Source organism: Cygnus atratus, chromosome 2, assembly GCF_013377495.2.
Source record: "Cygnus atratus isolate AKBS03 ecotype Queensland, Australia chromosome 2, CAtr_DNAZoo_HiC_assembly, whole genome shotgun sequence".
NCBI classification, from domain to species: Eukaryota; Metazoa; Chordata; class Aves; order Anseriformes; family Anatidae; genus Cygnus; species Cygnus atratus.
Window position 1 is genome coordinate 2671094 of NC_066363.1, and position 19546 is coordinate 2690639.

Below are 19546 nucleotides of genomic sequence, written 5' to 3' on the forward strand. Positions count from 1 at the left end.
TGCAGGGAGGCCCTGCAGGTGGCTGCCTGATCCCAGACAGCCAGGGGACAGCCATTTGAGGGACAGCAGATGCAGGAAGGGAGCAGGGGAAGGTGTCAGGGAGCCTCGAGTTCCACCCTGAACCTCCCCCTCACTCAGCCCTAGCAGGAGAGCTCTCCTGTCCTAAAGCAACCACCTCAGGGACACAAACCCCCTTGGGAGGTGACATGTGCCAGTGGAATTGTCTGAAAAAAATGACCTCACAGAATGGTGGTAAAGGCAAGAGCAGAGCCCCCATCACCAACCCGAGGCCTGGCCTTGCCGCCTACCGCCTTTCTGAAGGAGCTCCTTGATGCTCTTCAGAGTCTGGCACAGAAGAAACAGAGTCAGCACGAGTGCCAGCAAGTACACCTGGAGGCACACAGGACATGAGAGAGGAAACCTCCTCCAAATAACATTTTTCTTCACCCAAGGTAAGGTGACAGAAGCTCCCGTATATAAAAGTCCAAAGGGAAGAAGCATCAACCAGGACAGATCTGCTGCACTCTGCAGAAGGTCTGGCACGGTGCATTGCAGCTTTTTGGGTGCTCTGCTTCCATTAAGCAGAAAACCATGCCCTATACCTAATCCTTCCCATCCTCTCAGGGACATACCAGTTCTGCACCTTATGCTTTCAACCATCCTGCATGTCTCTCGCGAGCACTGTGATTAGAGGACAGCATCATCAACACCTTTGTATAGAAATGCTTTGATGGAAAACCAGGAACAACCAACCTCCCAGTCTGCCATTGGCACAGAATAACCTGTCCAGATGGCAGCCATAGCCAAAGATGTTTTAGGTATTGCCAGATGTATGCTCTCCACTTGTAGATGGGGACAACTTGCAGCCTCCAGAGCTGAGAATCCCACCCTGAATGTGCTCCTGGTCTGTTCACTGCTATCAGAGCCTCTTCAGAGCCCAGAGAAGAGGCAATAGCCTGTAGGCGTCTCACTTAACTTCAACCATCTGAAGATTAGGCACAAAGTTGAAACTAGATACCAAAGAGAGACCAATGTATTTCCAGAAGTAATTCACCCCACCTGCCATTGACTACCATTTTCGGTGGGCTGAGGTCTCTGTTGCTCCATTGACCATGAAGCACCCAAGGTTATCTAAGTAGGATTCAGAAAGCTACAGTCAGGTGAGGTGGAACCCATGCTGGTAGTATATTTGGCACAGTTCTAGATATCCTCTCCCTCTCTAACAGTAGACCCACCTTCACTTCTGGGCAGCAGCCACCTTGAAGTTTCGACAGTAAATCCAGCTGGTCATAGAGAGATCTGTCTTGAAATAGGGTCATGAATCCAGCAGCAAAATGCATTCTTTCACTAGTTCTGCCACTGAATCACACTGTAAGCCAGCTCTTATCCATCTTCTGCCTCCTTCTTCAAATCTGATGAGATCAATATTAACTAACCTACCTTGTCCCTATTTGCATTGCTGTGACTCCTGGTCAAAATGTACAGATGACACAGATGATGGAAGAACTCAGCATTTAAGGACCTTAAAGACATAGAGGCAAAGTGACAGAGGGAAGCGAATGATTTATCACAAGTCAGCAGGCCCGTGACAAAGCTGGGCCTCCAGGAACACAGCATCCAGGCTTCCAGGATCCCAACACTTACATGATATTTCCTGTTCATCAATGGAGGGAGAAGGTTTAGTCCTTACGGCATGTTTCGATAGCTGGGTCTGGGAAGAGAAAGGGAAGGAAGCAGTCCTATGGGTGGGTTCCCAATCTCTATCACAGAGGGCAGCATGAATTTGAAACAAAGCAACTCCTATTAGGGATCCTCACCAGGGCTGGTTTTAGGCTGGGGGACAAAGCTGACTGGTGGCGATTTACTGGTCCTTCCATTACAGCAAGGTTCTGCATCATGGGACTCTTGTTGTGGAAGAAAAAACAGGCCATGGCTTTCTAATGCTGCTTTAGTGGTTATAGCCAACCATGGGGACCGTTTTGTCCAGAGAGGGTTGTTTGGGGCAGCCAGTGAGTAAACTGAAAATGGGACAGCCTGCTATCTCCCAGCAAGAACTATCCACAGAGGCAGTTTGCAAAAGCAGATTATGAATCAGATTTTACAAGTGGAAATTCAAAAATCAAAGAGGGAAGGGCAAGAATGCACTTTTGTCCTCCATCAAAAATAAGCAAAGCCTCCCTCCTTAAGAGGAGCCTTCCTTGGCTCTGTGTTTGCTCCCAGTGAAGATAGCCTCTCCCATCTTGCAGCCCTAACAAATCTTCTCCATGTAGGGAAGAGGGAAGAAGGGGATGAATAGCAAGACAAGTAACACGCAGGGCATTTAAGACATTTGAGGACTGTGCTGCAACATTCTGCCCGCCTTCCCGTCTGCCTGGATCCCTTCAAACCTCCTCTCCTTACCCCTGATTTCTTTACATAGATGTCTTTGGGGTGGAAGCACCCTGGACATGCCTTTTTTTGAACACAGAAGAGCACAGCTGTTCCCACTTGTGACTAACTACAGAGCGAAGCAGTCATGTTTCTAAATGCAGCTCTATTTGCACACTCAAGTGGGCCCTGAAGATGCCAGCTGGGCCATCCCCGTGAGTAAGCAAGACCAGAGCAGCTTGCCATGGCTTCATAAGGCACTTCAACCCCTGACTTTGGGGACAGCTTCATGTCCTCCTGTCCCCTTTTCCCCATGCCAGATATCCATCCCCTTTTGCAGCAGGCTTATGGGCTAGAGGATTCAGCGCCACAGCTGCAAGCATGGTCAAGGTTTTATCCTCCCATTTCATGGTCAGGGTGATGGATCTTCACTTCCCTGGGAAGTCAGGAAGCAAAACTGGTGATAGCTTTGCTGGTGTAAGGCTGGACACCGTGGCAGGTCTGTGCAAGGCAGGTCTCACCTCCACCAGGACTAAGACTTGGTGTCTACCACTGAGGATCCACAACCCTGCACTCAAAACTTCTCCACGGGCACCAATGAGCAATGCCAAGAGTAAAGAAGCCAAGGCGATGCTGCGGTCACCCAACTGACAACCTGATCCTGCCCATCGTGACACGTGTCTGAAGGCTGGTCCAAATGTTTGGGAGAGGTGTGAAAGGGCTGGAGCCCAGCGGACCAACATGGGTGAGCTTAGCCAGGGTCTGACAAAAGGCCCTAAAACCAACTGTTGGGAGAAAACGCAGCTGATTTGAGCAACCAAATGTGAGCAGTCCCACATCCTTACAGCCCGTGGCAGCCTTCTTCCTGACTCTAAAAGCCTGCAAAATCTTCCCCTTAAAGGGTACCTGTTCAAAGGTAGCATTGATAATAGATAACCAATCTACAGTAGTGTCCCAAGCCCTGGGAACAGCTACCATACACCCGACTGCCTTTTAATCAGTTAAATGAAAGCCGTTGGCATCAGAGCAAGTAGCAGTGCTGCCAGCCAAAGGAATCGATACACTCCTGCCTGCCTGCGTGTGCGCCTACAACAAAGTGGATTATCTCCATCCTCCCCAGCCAGCAGCTGCTGCCTAAGAGGAAAAGGGAGAGTGGCTGAATTTGTACCTCCAGGTGAAGTTGCCTGGTGCTTCCTGGTGGGAGGGGCAGCAGCTCTGGGGGATGTTTAAAGCTCTCCCCAGGAACAAAAGGAGGGGAGATTAGCTGGACCCCCCCAGGAGGGCCGGGTGTCCTGCCCCTGCCTCCCACCCCCTCCCCGCTTTGCGCCTCGCCGGGACCCCCGCGCCTGGGCTGGTGTCTCAGGGTCTACGTGTGCGTGTGCGTGTGTGTGTGTGTGTGTGTTCCCGTCTGCAGTGTGAGCAATTTCACTTGAAAAGACAGAGAAATCCCCTCCTTTGAAAGTCTCAGCGTTTGGTTCTTTCCAGTAATGCTATAATTGGATGGGATTTTCTCTAATACAGAGGGAAAGTCCTTAAGATGATTTTTCACACACCACCACCACCACCCTCCTCCTTTCTTCCTCATCCTACCTTATGCAATGAAACTCCATTCTCCCTCTCCAGCCTCTCTGGCTGCTCTGGGGAGGGGAGCTGCTGATGGAGGGGGGCGATTTCATGCCCTTGGTATAACTGTGGCATCAACACCACGGGGATCTGCCGGGAGAGGCAGGGAGAGCATCAGTTCCTCCTCTGGAAGCAGCGAGCAGCCACTCAGGTCGACTCGAGCTCGGCTACACGGGGCGATTAGATCTCAGAGCACTTGCCAGCGCTCACATTTGCAATCACTTGTCATCCAACCCTAAAGAAAATAATCAGGGCCCGACCCCTGCCAAATTCCCAATGATTTAAATATCCCCGAATGAACTGCATTTCCAGTATAATTTCACTAGAATGAATATATCTCTCCATCTAGCTAAACACAAACATATCTTTATATATATGCATATAAAGCTCTGTGTGTGTAAATAGGAATATTCCCTACTAAGGCAAAATATATATGCAGTTCTTAATGAGAAAGAAAGCGCATTTTGATTTGAGCAAACGCAGGGTTGCAAGCCTTCCTCCAACAAAGTCATTAAAAACCGTACCTCTCTTTGTTCCGTGTGAGCCACAGAAATTTTCTGATTCACAGATAAAATGAAATAAAGTCAAATAAATAAATAAAATTGCACCCAGTTCTCTCTGCTTAATAATAATAATTAAAAAATAAATAAAAATAAAAAAGCAAACACCCAACAGGCAGCAGCCACAACAACCAAAAAAGAAATCACATGAAAGAGAATCGTTGTTGTTATTCTGGGGAGAAAATATCTCCAGGCTCGTCCAGCGCCTCCATCCCCTCAGTTTCTCCTCTCCAACCCCCTTTCAAACAACCCAGGGTAAGGGGAAAGCCTGTCAGCTGGGTGACACTTGCTCACGGACACAGCAAGCTTCAAACAATATGTTCCAGAGGAGCAGCAAATCTACCCGTGCACCCAGGCTCGAGGAGCTACATCTTTATAATAATACTAATTATGATCGCTTTTCTTATTTCCACCCTGCTGAAAACCTGCCGATCTTGGAACCACGCGATCCACCCCGACTCACCCCCCACCACCGCCACTGAAAGGAGAGAAATTGTTGCAATATGTAGAGAGATAAATTAAAAAAGGGATCAATTACTAGTGCCCCGTGGGGTGGATCTGGTGGATGAAGTCGTTTGCAGCAGCGCGTTTGCAAGGTCCGGGCTGGGACTCCCGCAAATGGAGATGATCTGGATGAGCCTTGGTGAGATTTGCATGGAAGAAGTTGATTTCTTAGCAGATATCTTCACTGGAGCCCTTGGATCTCCGGCTGGTTGGACTGGTGGGGACGGGGGCTGCGTGGCTGCAGGGGCTGCGTGGCGGTGTGCATGTGTGCATGTCTGGGTGTAAGCCTTCTTTTTCTTTTTAATGAAAAAAGGAGGAAAAAAAGAAAAAAGGAGCCAACCAAAAGTTTCTAGAAAGTTACTTCAAATGCATCCCGACCATCACTGTGAGGAAAAGGGGATTTGAGAAGACGGCAGAATGGCAAGAAGGAGCAGATTGAGAAAATAATAATTTAAAGAAAAAAAAAACCTTCACACTTTTTTTTTTTTTTTTTTTTTTTTTTTTGCATTTTAGTAGCTTCGACCCAGGGAGTGAAATCCGGGCAGGTTGTTATAGCTACCCAAATCCACAGGGGTCCCCCCTGTCTATTTAAACCCCCTAAATCTTCCTTCCCCTTTTTAAAACTACATTTTATCCCTTGGCTTGTGGGCCAACGTGCCCCCTAATGAGTATTAAAACACTATCTCCTTGCAATTAGCTCATTCCTGACTTCGCGCTCCTGATTGACAGAACAAGCCAAAGCATCAGAATTCTCCCTTTGGCAATAAGTGCTGATTGGGTCCTTTTTAAGAGAGCTACTTCAAACTTTTTTTTTTTTTTTTTTTTTTTTTTAATATTTGCCTTCAGTGTCTTGGCTGAGAGAAGAGTTTTTTACCTCTCTGAGATTTTTTTTTTTTCCTTGAGAGTAGTAGAGGAAGCAAGAGAGGATTTACCTGGTCGGGTTGAGTTCACTTCATTTGACTTTTTTTTTTTAAATTATTGTTATTATTATTATTATTAAAATAATCATCCTGCCTCAGAAGAAAGGAAGGTTTTGGCAACTCTGGTTAAAAAAAAAAAAAAAAGAAAGACAACTTTTCATCAATGGCCTCTTTTGGATATTTCCTGTTTCTTTGTGGGTTGAGTCAGGCTCTGTCAAGTTACCCAATCTGGTGGTAAGTTTTATTCTTCTTTTTTTTTTCCTCTCATTTTCATTTATTTTTCCCCTCCTCTGTTTTCTCTGCAACCCCTGCGCTTAAGATGACTTGAAATTCTCCTTTCGTTGCCACTCAGCTAAAGAGGTGGGATTGTTCCAGCGCCAGCAAGTTCTTAGAACCTGCATTTCACCTCTTTTATTTATGCATTCACTTTGTTTATTTTGACTGGGTTATACCTGATCTCTCCTTCTCCTACTGTAAAAGAGAGAGAGCGAGCGAGAGCGATCGGAAAGTTATTATTTTTTTTAAAGTGCTTTGATCCTCTCCTGTGAAGAACAAAAGGCACTGCCTGAATTAAAGAGATAATGATACAAGTTGACATGAGCATTTCAAGGTGATTTCGAGCTAGTCAGGTGGAAGGAAGGAGGGGGGAAAAGGATGAAAACATTTAATTTTTTTTAATTTTTTCTCCCCTTCGCTTTAAGGAATATTTAGGGAAGGAGAGGGTGCGAGGGAAGAAAGATCAGGGAGGTGAGGCGAGGCAGAGCAACCTGGGCTGGCTGTGCAGGGGCAGAGCAGGGGCCGGGGGAGATGCGCCCGGGGATGCGCGGAGCCCTGCGCGCCCCCAAGCTCCGCGCATTTGGGGCCGGGCCGCCGCTGCTTCTCCGCGCTCTCCCCCTACGCCTTTAAGAGGCTTTTCGCTCTCCCCCACAACAAGCAAATGGTGCTGGGCAAAGGCATGTAACTGCACGATCTGCTCTAATTACCCCGCGGAGGTAATTGGGCTGAGGGAAGCCCTAGGAAGGCTCCAGCTCCTCGCTTCTCCGGCTGGTGCGGAGCCGTGCAGGAGGAACGGGGGCTCCCCAGGTCTGCGGGGACACCCGAGAGCTGTAGGGACACCCCAGGACCGCGGGGACACCCCAGGACCGCGGGGACACCCCAAGGCTGCGGGACACCCCAAGGCTGAGGGGACACCCGAAGGCTTCGGAGCGGAGGCTCCCCAAATCTCGGAGAAGGAGTCGCTTGCTGTGGGGGTGCCGGGGCGGTGCTGTGAATAATCACCCCAAAAAAAAAAATGCTAAAAATATATATTATCGTTGGAAAAGTGCACGGCCCCCGGCCGGGAAGGGGGAATGGGGTGCAGGTGGCAGCAGCAGGGTGGCAGAGGAGCTGGGGGCCCGCTCCGCGCTGCCCGGCGGTGCAGAGGTGAGGGTGTTGAAGGCAGCCTCTCCAACTATGTCAGGTATGTCTGAAAGCAGGGAATTCGCTGGGATGGGAGAAAGGCAATAAAATGCAAATGCGCGCTTGGGAAGACAGGCAGCAAGAGCACCTGGACGGGAGTCATTAAAAAGCAATCTTTTATTCCCAGCCACGATCTAACTTATAATTAGAAACTCCGCTTGCATTCCTGATTGGAGAAGGAAGCGCATTCCTCCAATACCAACATAAATATTCCCTTGTCACCCACCGAGGGGAGAGGAGGGCAGGGCGGCTCCGCGCCCCCGACCCGCAGAGGTGCCCGGCGCTGGGGATGGCAGCTCAGCTTCCAGCCGGGGCTGCAGGTGTGCCAGGGATGTGGGGGGGAAATGCTTTTTAGTATTTTATTTTCCTCTTTTCCCTTCTTTCCTTCTTTCCCTTGGTGCCAACCAGCGGTTTTAGACGTTTATTTTGCAAAGAGAGCGAGCCCCCTTAGGCCATGGAAATGCAAAGGAGGTTTTGATTGGGGTGGGGGAGTCGGAGGAGAAGCTGGGTGCTGTTACGTGTGCTGCCTAAATTCCACCCCCCTCTCCGTACACATCCCTTTCCCTCTTTATTTATCCCTAAGCAAGATATAAACCCAGAGGCACCCCCTGGCCGGAGCCCTGGACACCCGGAGGCCACAGGGGCAGCACGGGGGTCCCTCGAAGACCACAACCACGGCAGTGCAGCTTCTTTCAGCTTCTTTTCTCCTGGCCAGATCACGCTCTGCAAGGACAGCTTGCTCCCAAACTAGACAATTTAGCAAATCGATCACACTTCCTTATTTTATTTTAATTTTGTCCTTTATTTTTTTTTTTTTTGGACTGCAGGGAGGGAGACAGGGCCAGAAATTTTTTAGTCGGATAGTGCAAGCAACAAACATCTCATCCCAAACCTCTCTGTTTAAAGCCTCATGAACGTCTGCTCATAGCTGCTTGACTGCTTGGAGCAGCAAATCTGTAATTTACCATACACAAATTGTGCCCCCCCATGAATAATAGTTTCTAATTAAAACGTAAACTCCCCCTAATGCACACTGAGCTATGGATACCTACTCTGCTTTCAGCTTCGAGACAATCTGAGCAAAAGCAGGGACTAAGAAACGATACTTTCCTGTAGGGCTTGGTTAATTATTCTCCCAAAGGAAAGAAATTAGGGGAAACACCAAGTGTGTATTTGTCAGGGTGAGCAAGTGGGCATGTATCTGTTACTGTAATTGCCTCCACACGGAGCGCCTGGCTCGGCTGTGCTCTTTAAGTTGCTGTTCCCACCATGGCATAGGGGCACCTGTTTAAAATCGAGCTGTGCAGTGCGGGGTGGGCTCTGCACAGCCCCAGATGCATGGTAAGTTAAAAAAAAAAAAAAATTAAAAAAAAAATAGAATAAGTGTAAAGAAAACATGGAGAAAAAAGGGAAAGATCCCCTGGAGCTCTTGTGCTCTGTCTGCATCCTTTCAGCAGCAATGGGGGGAAAAGTTACAGGAGAGTCTTGGAGACAAAAATCTCCAAATAAAGAATTTACAGAAAGGGATGAAATAGGCTTTGAAAATAATTATTTAAAGTAATAAAAGAAGAGGGTGCCGGTTCCTATTAGGACCAATGTGGCAAGTCTGCAGGGACATGCTGGCGTGATTTATTGCAGCACAGTAACCCCACGGGACCTTCCCCAGTACAGCGCAGCATTACACCCTGCGACCTAAAGCAGGCACTGGTAGCAGCAGCAGGCTCTTCTGCATCCAGTGGGCCAGATTAGCAGCAAATATATATTATATATATTTTTTTTTTCCAAATGTTAGTGCTGTTCATTTGTTTTCTTTTTGTTTATTTTTTAAATAAAAGAGAGACCAGAGTGAGTGAATGAAGGAAAATTGGGAAAACCAAAAGCAGAATTCATGAGCAGAGGGGATTAGATGTCTCCTGTCCTGTTGGGGTATGGGGCACAAGCAGTGTCATGCTGGCAGCATGAACAGAATTACAACTTTTCCCAGCTAACTTGCACCGCCTTGGCTGGCTGTCTGGTTGCACACGCAGTGGAAAAACATTTTATTTTATTTTTTAATCAGTGGCATGATGCCGGACTTGGTCTGAGGACAGTCAGGGAGTGTAGAATTGGTTCAGGAGGGAGAAGGGTTTGATTTAGGAAGAAAAACCAGCACTAAAAGATGAGCTGCGGTGCTGGGGATCTGTCCGCACACAGCCTGGGAGGTGGTGCCTGTGGGAGGAGGTGGCTGAGCAGAATCAGAAGTATGGGCAGACCTCCTCACCACGGCAGGAACCTGCCAGCTGGCTTCTCAGATCTTGTTCTTCCTGGGGTGCGAGGCAGCTTGGTGCATGCTGAGTGGTTACAGCACATGCCTGGGGAAGGGCTGGAGGGGGACAGCTTGGCGTAGGAGATGGTCACCGGTGGGGGCTTTGTGTGGCAGCACCCTTTTGGTTGGCGATGTGTATCCCTTCCTCTGTCTCACTGGTCCCCAAGGAGCCTTGTGTGATGTTCCCCAACTGGGGGTAGCCAAGGAAAGTGTAGCAGCACGTGAGATCCAGTCCTAAGAGCCAGCTACAAGGTCTTGATCTTGGGCTGACGCCTGGCTACTCTGCACTGGAGCAAGGCTGCACAGAAGCGGGTGAAATCCCTTCCCTTGTCCCTAAGGGACCCAGCTGGGCATGAGGGGCCACCCTCACCCCTCCTGGCTTGTCTGCTTCACCCCAATGGGTTGTGCAATGTGGAGAAGGACAGGATGTGGTGGAAACAGGCAGAAGACATAGCTGCTCCTGTGTGACTTGATGTAGAAGTAGTCGCTGTGGTTTATGCTGCTCTTGCACCCATACCTGAAGGTTTGGTAGGACGCAGATGATGCGGTGTGGTCTGGTCAAGGTGCACTGCAGGTGCTCCATGTCAGAAGTTGCACAAGGAAAGGAAAAAGTAACATGAGGGCTTGAAGGGTGAGAGCTGGTGGAGCTCCTGTCCAATCTGCTGCTCTCTGTAAGACCTGTGTCACATCCTAAGTGGGGAGGGATGAGATTGGCCCCATTACGAACTGGGCGAGGAGATGAGCATTAACTGCTGGTGGCAGAGTAAAAGCAGTGTCACTGAAGATGCCAGGCCAGCATCAGGAAGTGGCTGTGAAGAGTATGTGTTAGAAATATTTTCCTGTCTATGACCTCGTTTTGCACTGATTTTAGGTTCTTATTGCTTGTTCTCCAGGACTAGTAACAGAAGCACTATTGGTTGAATCATCCATGTGGGGTGAGTTTGGCCAAAGTTGTTGATGTTCTGCAGTAGCCACTTTACAGCCCACAAACGCTGGAAAAAGTGATCTAATGGATCTATCCATCCCAATTTCTTGTGATTCAGGAAATGTAAGTGCATGGGAGCAGGGTGGGATGGCAGCCTTGCTAATAGAAAGACAAGTGACCCGGAGGCATTACTCCAGCAGTATGCAGGTTCAACAGCTGAATGTGTCCCTGTCAGAGTTTGATGGCATCACTGCAATAAAAGCCATGTGCAGATGAAGTCCTGGCCTGTGCCATGGTTCAGGTGTCTCATGGCATCTGTGCACCTTGGGGTGGGGGGAACAGCCCCTGATTTGCACTGGGGTAGATGAAAGCCAAGCGGGGTTCTGGAGCCCATGAGAAACCCGATTCTCCTTTCATTGCAAATTCTAGAGAACCAAGCTGAGTCTTGGCAGGCTCTGCACTTGAGAAACCAAAGCTTAGGTTTGGCACAGAGTGTGTAGGTTAAGTGAGAGGTGATCCTTCCTCGTTAGCCAGGAGGGAGGCAGAGCCATGGAAGGTCACCCAAAGGACAGTGTGAGCCATGCACGTTGACATCAGAGCTCCTAAAGCAATCTCTAGAGCTCAAAAACATGAATTACATGTACCTGTTCCTCCCCAGCTTGATTAACCTGAGCTGAGGATTTTGACATTTCTGAGGCAATAGCATTCATCTTAATTTCCTCTTCTACTGTTTGCAGTATGATGTTAAGCTGCTGTCATGCTCCTCTGCAGAGGTGGCTGCACTTCAGCTGTATGCGGTGCAATCCCTGTACATGCAGCCCTCTCCCACCCTTGCCCCAAGGCTTGGGAATTACCTTTATATATATAATATCTATGTTACAACACTATCTTACATGGCCTTGTTTTGCCAGGCAGTGTGTAATCACAGAAGGATGCCTTAGCCTGCTCTCAAATACCAAGTCTCCCACCAGCTTGGATTTTCCTCAGCACAGCGTGGGCAATTGCACCCAAACAGCAATGGGGATAGAGGGCTGCTGGGTGAGGGGACCATGCTGCATCAGCATAAGCAGTAGCACCTCCTGTGGGGTCTATACTTGGCATGTATTGTGCAAAGTGTAAAGCAAATATCTTACCATCTCCATTTTTTCATGGTGGTACTGGAGAAGCAGACTCTAATGTTGTCTCTAGCACGGTCCAGGGATGGAGGAATTGTGCAATGAGACTGAGTGACTGGACGAAGGTCATACAAGTCTCTGTCATGGCAAGAACAGTAAACTTTGCAAGAGTGTTTAACAAGAGTGTTACCCCTGTTTCAAATACAGGGATGGCTGAGATACTCCCGGAGAGCACAGAGTGTGCTAAATGAGAGCCCTTATCTACTCAGATTTTAGTCTAATTTTAGTAAACAGTGTTGTTCTGATACACTCATTGATTTTTATGTAATTATTTATTTTTTTTCATTTTAATAGGATTTTATTAGTTGGCAACCTAAAACCCGGCAACTTGATATTCAAAGAATTGAACCAAAGCATTGGCTCAAACAAACAAGCCTTTTCTAACAAAGAATAAAGAAAAGTGAATTATTTTGCTACTCAGCTCTTTTCAGATAGCTCCAGAGGCAAAACATACCTTTGCATACCTTTGAACACCTCTAAGACATCTCACCTGAAAACCATGGAGCACTTACTAACATGGCTTAAGCACTGTTAAGTACCCAGGAAGGAGGATGATGATTTTTATTCCCATTTTACAGATGGATAAGCAGAGGTAAAAGACTTTAAAGGCCTTGTCCTGGGCCATACGATGAGCCCTGCAGTAGGGCTGGTTGTAGCACCAAGACACTTTGTTTTCTGGTTCACCAAGAGAAGGCAGGTATTTTCTTCTTCTTTCTAAAGACCTTTCTACAGAGGTTCCATGTCCATGGGTGCTATTGCAGTGCACAGCATTAGGCAGGATAAAGAGGTGATTGCTTCAGGGAGGCAGACGTTAATGAAATAGGTGGGTCTTATTCTCCTCTCTGAGCTCCTGTGCTGCTTTGATGGAACTTTTCACCTGTGCACATGGCATTTCTTTTTCCATACTCAGCTGTAAAGCTAGGCCTGGGAAATGTCCATTGCCCCTGCTTTATTTGAAAAAAAAAAAAAAAAAGAAAGTCATTTTAACTGATCCCTCTAAAGGGTCATGCTGGAGGAACCTTGGCTTTTGCTTTGAATCTGTGGTATCTCTTAGGAAAGAAAAGCTATAGATAGCTGTTCTTACCCTGGAGGTACCAAGAGAAACAGGGCTGGTGTCTCCATCCCGAACCCATGGGATGCCCTTCCTCCTCACAACCCTCTTCCTACAGCTGGGATGAGCCAGGGGCTCAGTCTGTGCACCTCTTACTGCACCACCAGTGCTTTGCCGCTTATCAAAGCAGCAGAGGAAGGATGCTGTTCTGTGCTAGACCTCTCCAAGAGCAGATGTTCTTGCTTTGCATTTGCAGGAGGGTGAGAAAAGCCCAACAAGACAACCATGTGTCAAAGCACACGCTTCCCCCTCACTCAGCACCGGCCTTCCTTGGGGAAAGGAGCCTGTGCTTGCATTCCTCGAGAGCATGATTCAAATAACCCAGCCACGTTTCAAAGGGCTTTATTGGGCATAATGACAGCACTTAACAAGCATTGCACAAGTGTGTCACAGGGGGAATCCTCTGGGCTCTGAGTCACAAGCACTCCATTTGGACAGCTGGGTTTTATGCAGTGACTGTGCTGAGCAAACAGTCCCATCCCCAGGGCCTTCTGCGAGCAGGGGTGGACCAGTCTTGCTTCCACCAAAATCCGTGTCAAAATTTCCTTGCTGGAGCAGGAATGGGCTCATGTGCTTGCTCTGGTTCCCAAAAGAAACTCTACAGAGCCTGGAAAAGGAGAGGAGAAGCGTGCAGGAGGTCTGGAGACCTTCACTGCAAAGACAGAGAAGAGGTTTCTAGGCCCAGAATAGGCATCCAATGTCTTCGGGTGATGTGGAGCTTGGTGCTTTCTGCCCAGTCAGGTGGGGCTGCTGCCAAGGTGACAGTGCCAGGGAAAAAAATGAAATATAGTGTATAGGAAGGAAAAATAAGAGAGGGAGGAGTATGGGCCTGAGCATGCATGTCTCATCCATGTGCTCAGGTAAGGCCTGATGGGGCACAGCCCCAAGGCCACAGCAAGAGCTGTTCCCATCCCATCTCACTGAACTCAGCTCTACTTTGCTGACATGACCAAATGGGGGCCCAGGGTCCATAAGATTCAGTGGGGCTTCATCCTGAAGGGAGGTGAGCATCCAGAGAAGTCTGTAAGGAGCCCCCCATTGCATACCAGGGCTTTGCTGGGTTAGGCCCAGGGTGAGTCTTGCAGAAAAGCCACACCGTGGCCTGATGCTGTCTGTGCTAAATGTTTCTGTTTAGCCTGGGTCACTTACAATGATTTTCTTCCCTTCTGTCTCTTTAAAAGTGTCAAGGTTTGCTCTGAATCCTATTATAATCTTAGCACAACATGTAAAAATTCAGCAGATCACCAGCTCACTCCAAATTCTACCAGTGCTTGCAAAAAGCAAGGGGAGGGGAAAGAGAACGGATACATTAACTCCCTTGTTCTGAACTCTTAACATAGGGCACTGCTTTTAAAAACAGCCTTTAAACCAGGGGAGAGCGTTACGCATCACAAAGACGTTTGTCTCTTCCTTGCTTGTCACCTGCATATTCGCAGTCCCCTTCCCACTTGGGTGCTGCTGATACCCAGAGAGCACTTTGCATTTGTAGAGCCTGGGCCATCAAAGGAGTTCAAGGTGCCTTTGGTCTCCCCATCAGTTTCTGTTCTGGTATCAATATGAGTCAGTTATGCTTTTTATGGTATAGTGATAATTCTTAGCAGGGATGCTGTTACCTTTCCAACATGCTTTTTCCACTTCCTACATCACACTGATGTAAAATGCTTTTCTCTCACTGCATCTTTCCACACCCTGAGGCATAGCATCATAGAATCACAGAATTATAGCATCACCAGCAAGGTCATGTCATAATGTGGGGCTGGGTCCCCTCTCACATCACAGGCCTCACATCACAGGCCCAGCCATTGGGGGTTGCCACTTCTCCTCTTCATGGGGGAAGTCAGGTTTGCCTAGGGGGCTCATAGAGTGCCTCAGAGGCTCCTTGAGCTTGCATCATGGGAGACCCCCGCATTTCTGGCCTGACCTCGAGTCTATCACAAGTTATGGAAGCTCACTTTTTCCCCGTGCATCAATCCTGGTGTTCAGTTTAAGCGCATCTTGCAGGAAAGGCAACTAATTTCAAAATGAAGATACCTGGATTTCCATCAGGTGAGCATGCATAGGTAGACATCTACTGCCAGTTAAGATGCCTGATGGCATCCTGGTTGTCCTCACTGGCCTGGTGGGGATCATATAAGGTCCACTGATGACATGCTTCTTTTCGAGCATCAGATGGAAACTGGTCAAGAAACCCCTAGACAATCTCAGTGTCTCTTGATGCCCATCTGCAAAAAAATGTGTGAGGCCTCAGGGTGGAATTCATTTTACCCATTATATTTCTGTAGTTTAGATGTCTCCATCCAAGACAGGTGCTCTTGGGTCCATTTGTTGATGGGGAGAAATGGGCACTTTCTGATGGTTAAACCCTCTGTGACTATGGAGGAGCTGAGGCAGTCATCTCAGAGACATCTCCACCACTGGCATACAGGTTTTTTCAGATTATTCCCAAGACAGGGATTGCATTTTGAGTTTGCTCATTTACCTATTTCCTAGCTGTCACTACATGCCATCCATCTAAATGTGTTAAAATTCTCTAAACCACCCCTCTCCTCAGCAAATTCACACCGTCTTCTATTTTGTCATGTCTCAGCATCATTGCTGAAAGCCTAAGCAGCTTGAGAGTTTTGCAGCTTTCTCTGTAACACATTTAACCCTTCCTCTAATCCAGCACACTCCGGAGCACAAATATATCTTCCTCGTCCTCCTTATCCTCAGCTGCCAAACACAGAGTCTCCCACCATCCTCCAACCACATCCACAAGTCATTGATACAAGCTTGTAATAGAAAGCCATCACAAAACTTACAAAATAATACTCAAAATAGCTTTCTTGCTTCCCCATCATAACAGGTGACTTAGCAGAGGACACCGTCACTCCTAAAGATTCAAGAATTATATCTGCATTTCAAAGAGTTTCTCTGACTTTCAGTTTTACTTTCAGTTCCCTGAAATAAAATCCTTTCTCTTTTCCCAGTATATGTCTCCAAATTCTGCTTTTCTAGTTTCATATTCCCTCTACATCCCTTTTGGAAGATGCAGTTTTTTTATGGCAGAGGTTGGGCACACTCAGGCTTCCAAGGAATTTGCTGTTATTCGGCAGAATTCCCACTGTGTGACAGAGCAGTGAGAAAAGGCAGAAACCAACTCTGCTGTAGCCAAGCCAGTGAGACAAAGCCAAGCAGCACTGAGCAGAGCAGGGCTTTCTTCTGCTACCAGAAGAGTGCACCTTGTCTAATAGAGATATCTGCTAGGGGGTGGGAAGGCAGGAATGAAACTCCTTGAACAGTTGCCAAGCCCACCATTCAATTTGTCCCTCTGCCCCCAGAAGAACAATAATAGAGCCTGTTGCTAGACCGTGTTGTGTGGCATGACAGAAAGCAACTCGAAATCCTCACAGGCTTAAGGGAGCATTTCCATTTTTTTACAAGACTATAGTAACTGTGAAGAAGCGGGGCAGTTTAAGCTCTTGCTGGACAGGCAAGGTCTTCTCCAAAGCCTAGTGAAGAGTAGGGAAATACCACCGGGTGTCAGATGAGGTTTGGGGAATTTACTGGGAGACCCATGGCTCCTTTTGAGGCCTAAAATCTGGTTAATGCTGGTTTCTGGGGGATCCAGATCTGATTCCCATCCCTTCTGTAGGGAGAACCATCTTTCCACGTCAGCAGTCTCTAGCCAAGTTTTCTTTAGAGTTATTGGCTAGAAATAGGATGCAATTCATCTGAGGTATGTTAGACATTTTCTTTCAGATGGGATGAATCACTCCCCAGCTGTGCCAGTTTTCTCACCATTGCCTGCAATAGGATCCTGGATGACAAGGTCAGACAAACATATCTCATTTTGGATAGATGAATTCAGATCCTTTTTTTTTTTTTTTCCTTTCAATACACTCCGAAAAGCTAGGGGCATCTAGGCAATTAATGATCCACCTTGCCCTGTAGATTATTAAGAGGATGCTTCCATTAGAAGAGCCTTTTGAAAATCCCAGTAGGCATTTCTTTAAATCTTTAGAGACTGAAATATCTTTAAAAATCTGTCACCTGAAGTCCTGGTGTTGCATTCCACATATGTACGAAAGAGCTGAGAAAAATTCCCATATGTTGGAAGGGCATTTGAAGTGATTTCTTATGAAGAAATGAAAGAATTTCTTATTTTTCCAGCATGTTCTTCAGTGGGAAAAGCAGACCTGATGCATTTGTTGTGAATGACTTTGCCTTACCAATCCAGACCAGGAGAGCTTCACTTGACCCTGCATACCATAGGGATGCTGCCCGTCCTTGTAGGTTGGCTTTGTAGTGGTGGTCAAGAGCCATTCTGGAGGCTCTGGAAACATTGCTTTCTGATGTGCAGATGCTAGGAATATGGTCTAAAGGTGTTTTGATGTGTGTGCTGTGTGTTGATATAGTCTTTTTTTTTCTCTCTCTTTTTTTTTTTTTTTTCTTTTCTTCTCCAGTAGTAAGGGATCCTGCCTTCTGAGGGACTAGGAAGGCCAGTCCAGCCTAGCCCATTTACCATCTGGCTACAGCAAAGTGTATTGATATTTTTCAAGGCCTCGATGCACTCTCATTTACAAACAATGTAAATCTCTAGAGGGAGAAAGTGGCTGCCTGATTGCCAAGATCTGAATCTGTTTTGCTGCAACATGAGCATCACATGCCATAGAGAGAACAGAGGGTGAGCAACAGAAATTTAACTAATTATTAGGCACCTTAGGTTAGTTGAGATGCATCCTGCCATGGGTTTGCAATAATAGACACAACTTGTACCATCATTAACTCATTCAAACAAGAAATCATCTCATCCATCCTCAAGTGCCACAGGCTGGATTAAATGTACCTAAATCACAGTTGTAAAGAAGCAATGGATATAAGAGGTAGTTAGCACTGAGTCATTACTAACAATAATACCAACTGGATGAGGAAGGAGCTTGCTGGATCACAGTGTTTTTCTAACAAGACAGGTCATGGATACTAGCAGTTTCATTGCAAAACTTAGAAGTCACTAACAACAGGAGACCAAGGGCACAGTGGGAATGAGTTTTTGCCCGAAAGAGTAATATGGTCCAGACAGATGGGGCAAACAACTGACTTGAAAGAGAATAGATAAGACACATTAGCAGAAGATTGGGAATCAGACAGGGAAATGCTAATTCAGTGGCCGCTGAAACCGTTGGTGCAACTTGCCCACAGGCATATGGGAAGTCTGTGATAGAAACGAGCAGTGAGTCCATCTGTCCTGCTGATGCAATGTGTAGTCTCAGTCTCCTGGTGAAGGAAATGTTCAAGCTCAGTCATAATATAAGGCAGTGTTTTGTCAGCACAGTTTTCTAACAACTCCACTGAAATTACAAGTAAACTGCAATGTCTACCAGAAGACTCTCCAAATTGTGGTATGGAAACTAATTCAAGGGTTATATAGTCTGGCATATATTTACAGCCGCAAACACATCTCAGCTAACCTAGCTGTTGTGTCTGCCACCAACAGTGCTGCTAGCGGTAGTTCCTATTGCCTCTGACATTGGTACTCATCCGGAATAATTTGAGAAATTCTCACCTGCACTCAATTTCTAGGAACAGACTGAATGCGAGCTAGTACAGGCTCCTCTTTCAATCCTGGCATGGAAGAGGCCAGTTTTGCCATCTTTACTACAAGAAGGTTAGGACAACATGGAAGACCTTGAATATCTAATGAGTTGTAGGCTGTGATAAACCAGGGAAAAAATATGACCCTGGGGATAAAGCACGTCCTTAGGACATGAGATCTCTGGTCATATTCCTTCTCTGCACTACACAAACTTAAACCAATAGCTTGGTGACCTGGATGGATGAGAATAAGCTGGAGGAGGAAAAAAAAAAAAAAAAAAAAAGGAAAGGCCATTTCCTATAGTCTCTAGCAGAGGCAGGCTACACATATCCCATTTCAATGTACAGCATGGGGTCACTGAGCAGAGCCTGAGGTATGGGAAGAAGAGCTGTGCTGGACTTGCCTTTGACTCACTGTTTCCAAAAACATTGGAGTGAGGATAACAGCCAGGGCAGCTGGACACTCGTGAGTCAGTACAACAGAGACCATGAGCAAAGAGCTTAGGTTTGTTCACAGTACTGTAGAGATGTACACAATGCTTGCACACTGCAGCCATGCCGAGCAGGATTCGTCATACTCCATCTCAGAGCTGGACATCTCATCTGAAGTGGTCATCTAGGTTCCCTCTCTAGTCAACGAATGAACACTGACACTTCTTCACCATGACTCATCAGACCTATCTGTGATGCCAATCTTAGGGTGCAATGACTCTCTGTAGCAGCCAGTCTCTATGTTGATGATCAAGAGAACCAAGATGAATACCCGAGAGCCTGATTTTAAATGAATATGGTTAGGTCAAATGCCCAAGATCCATCATTCCCAATTCCTATGGACCACTGCTGTGGGTCCCCATGGAAAAGGAGTTTGTGTTTCTGTTAAATTCTGTCCTTTTGGGGTTTCTGTGGTGTTAGCTTATGAGGCAATAGCTGATTCAAAAAAGGCACTCTTGCAGAAGCATCATCGGTCAAAGACATAGGTCAGAGACATAGTCATTTGGACTGACGTTTGGAACCGGTAAAGAAT

The 19546-nt window shown here is 47.0% G+C and overlaps 1 protein-coding gene across 1 annotated transcript in view; it reads left to right on the plus strand.

Moving 5' to 3' along the window:
- Window positions 1-6137: 6137 nt before the first annotated feature.
- WNT3A (Wnt family member 3A) overlaps window positions 6138-19546 on the plus strand; it is an 84621-nt gene continuing 71212 nt past the window's right edge. The window contains exon 1 of the mRNA XM_035554385.1: window positions 6138-6208. Within this exon, the coding sequence (XP_035410278.1) occupies window positions 6138-6208 (71 nt within the window). The remainder of the gene's footprint in view (window positions 6209-19546) is intronic.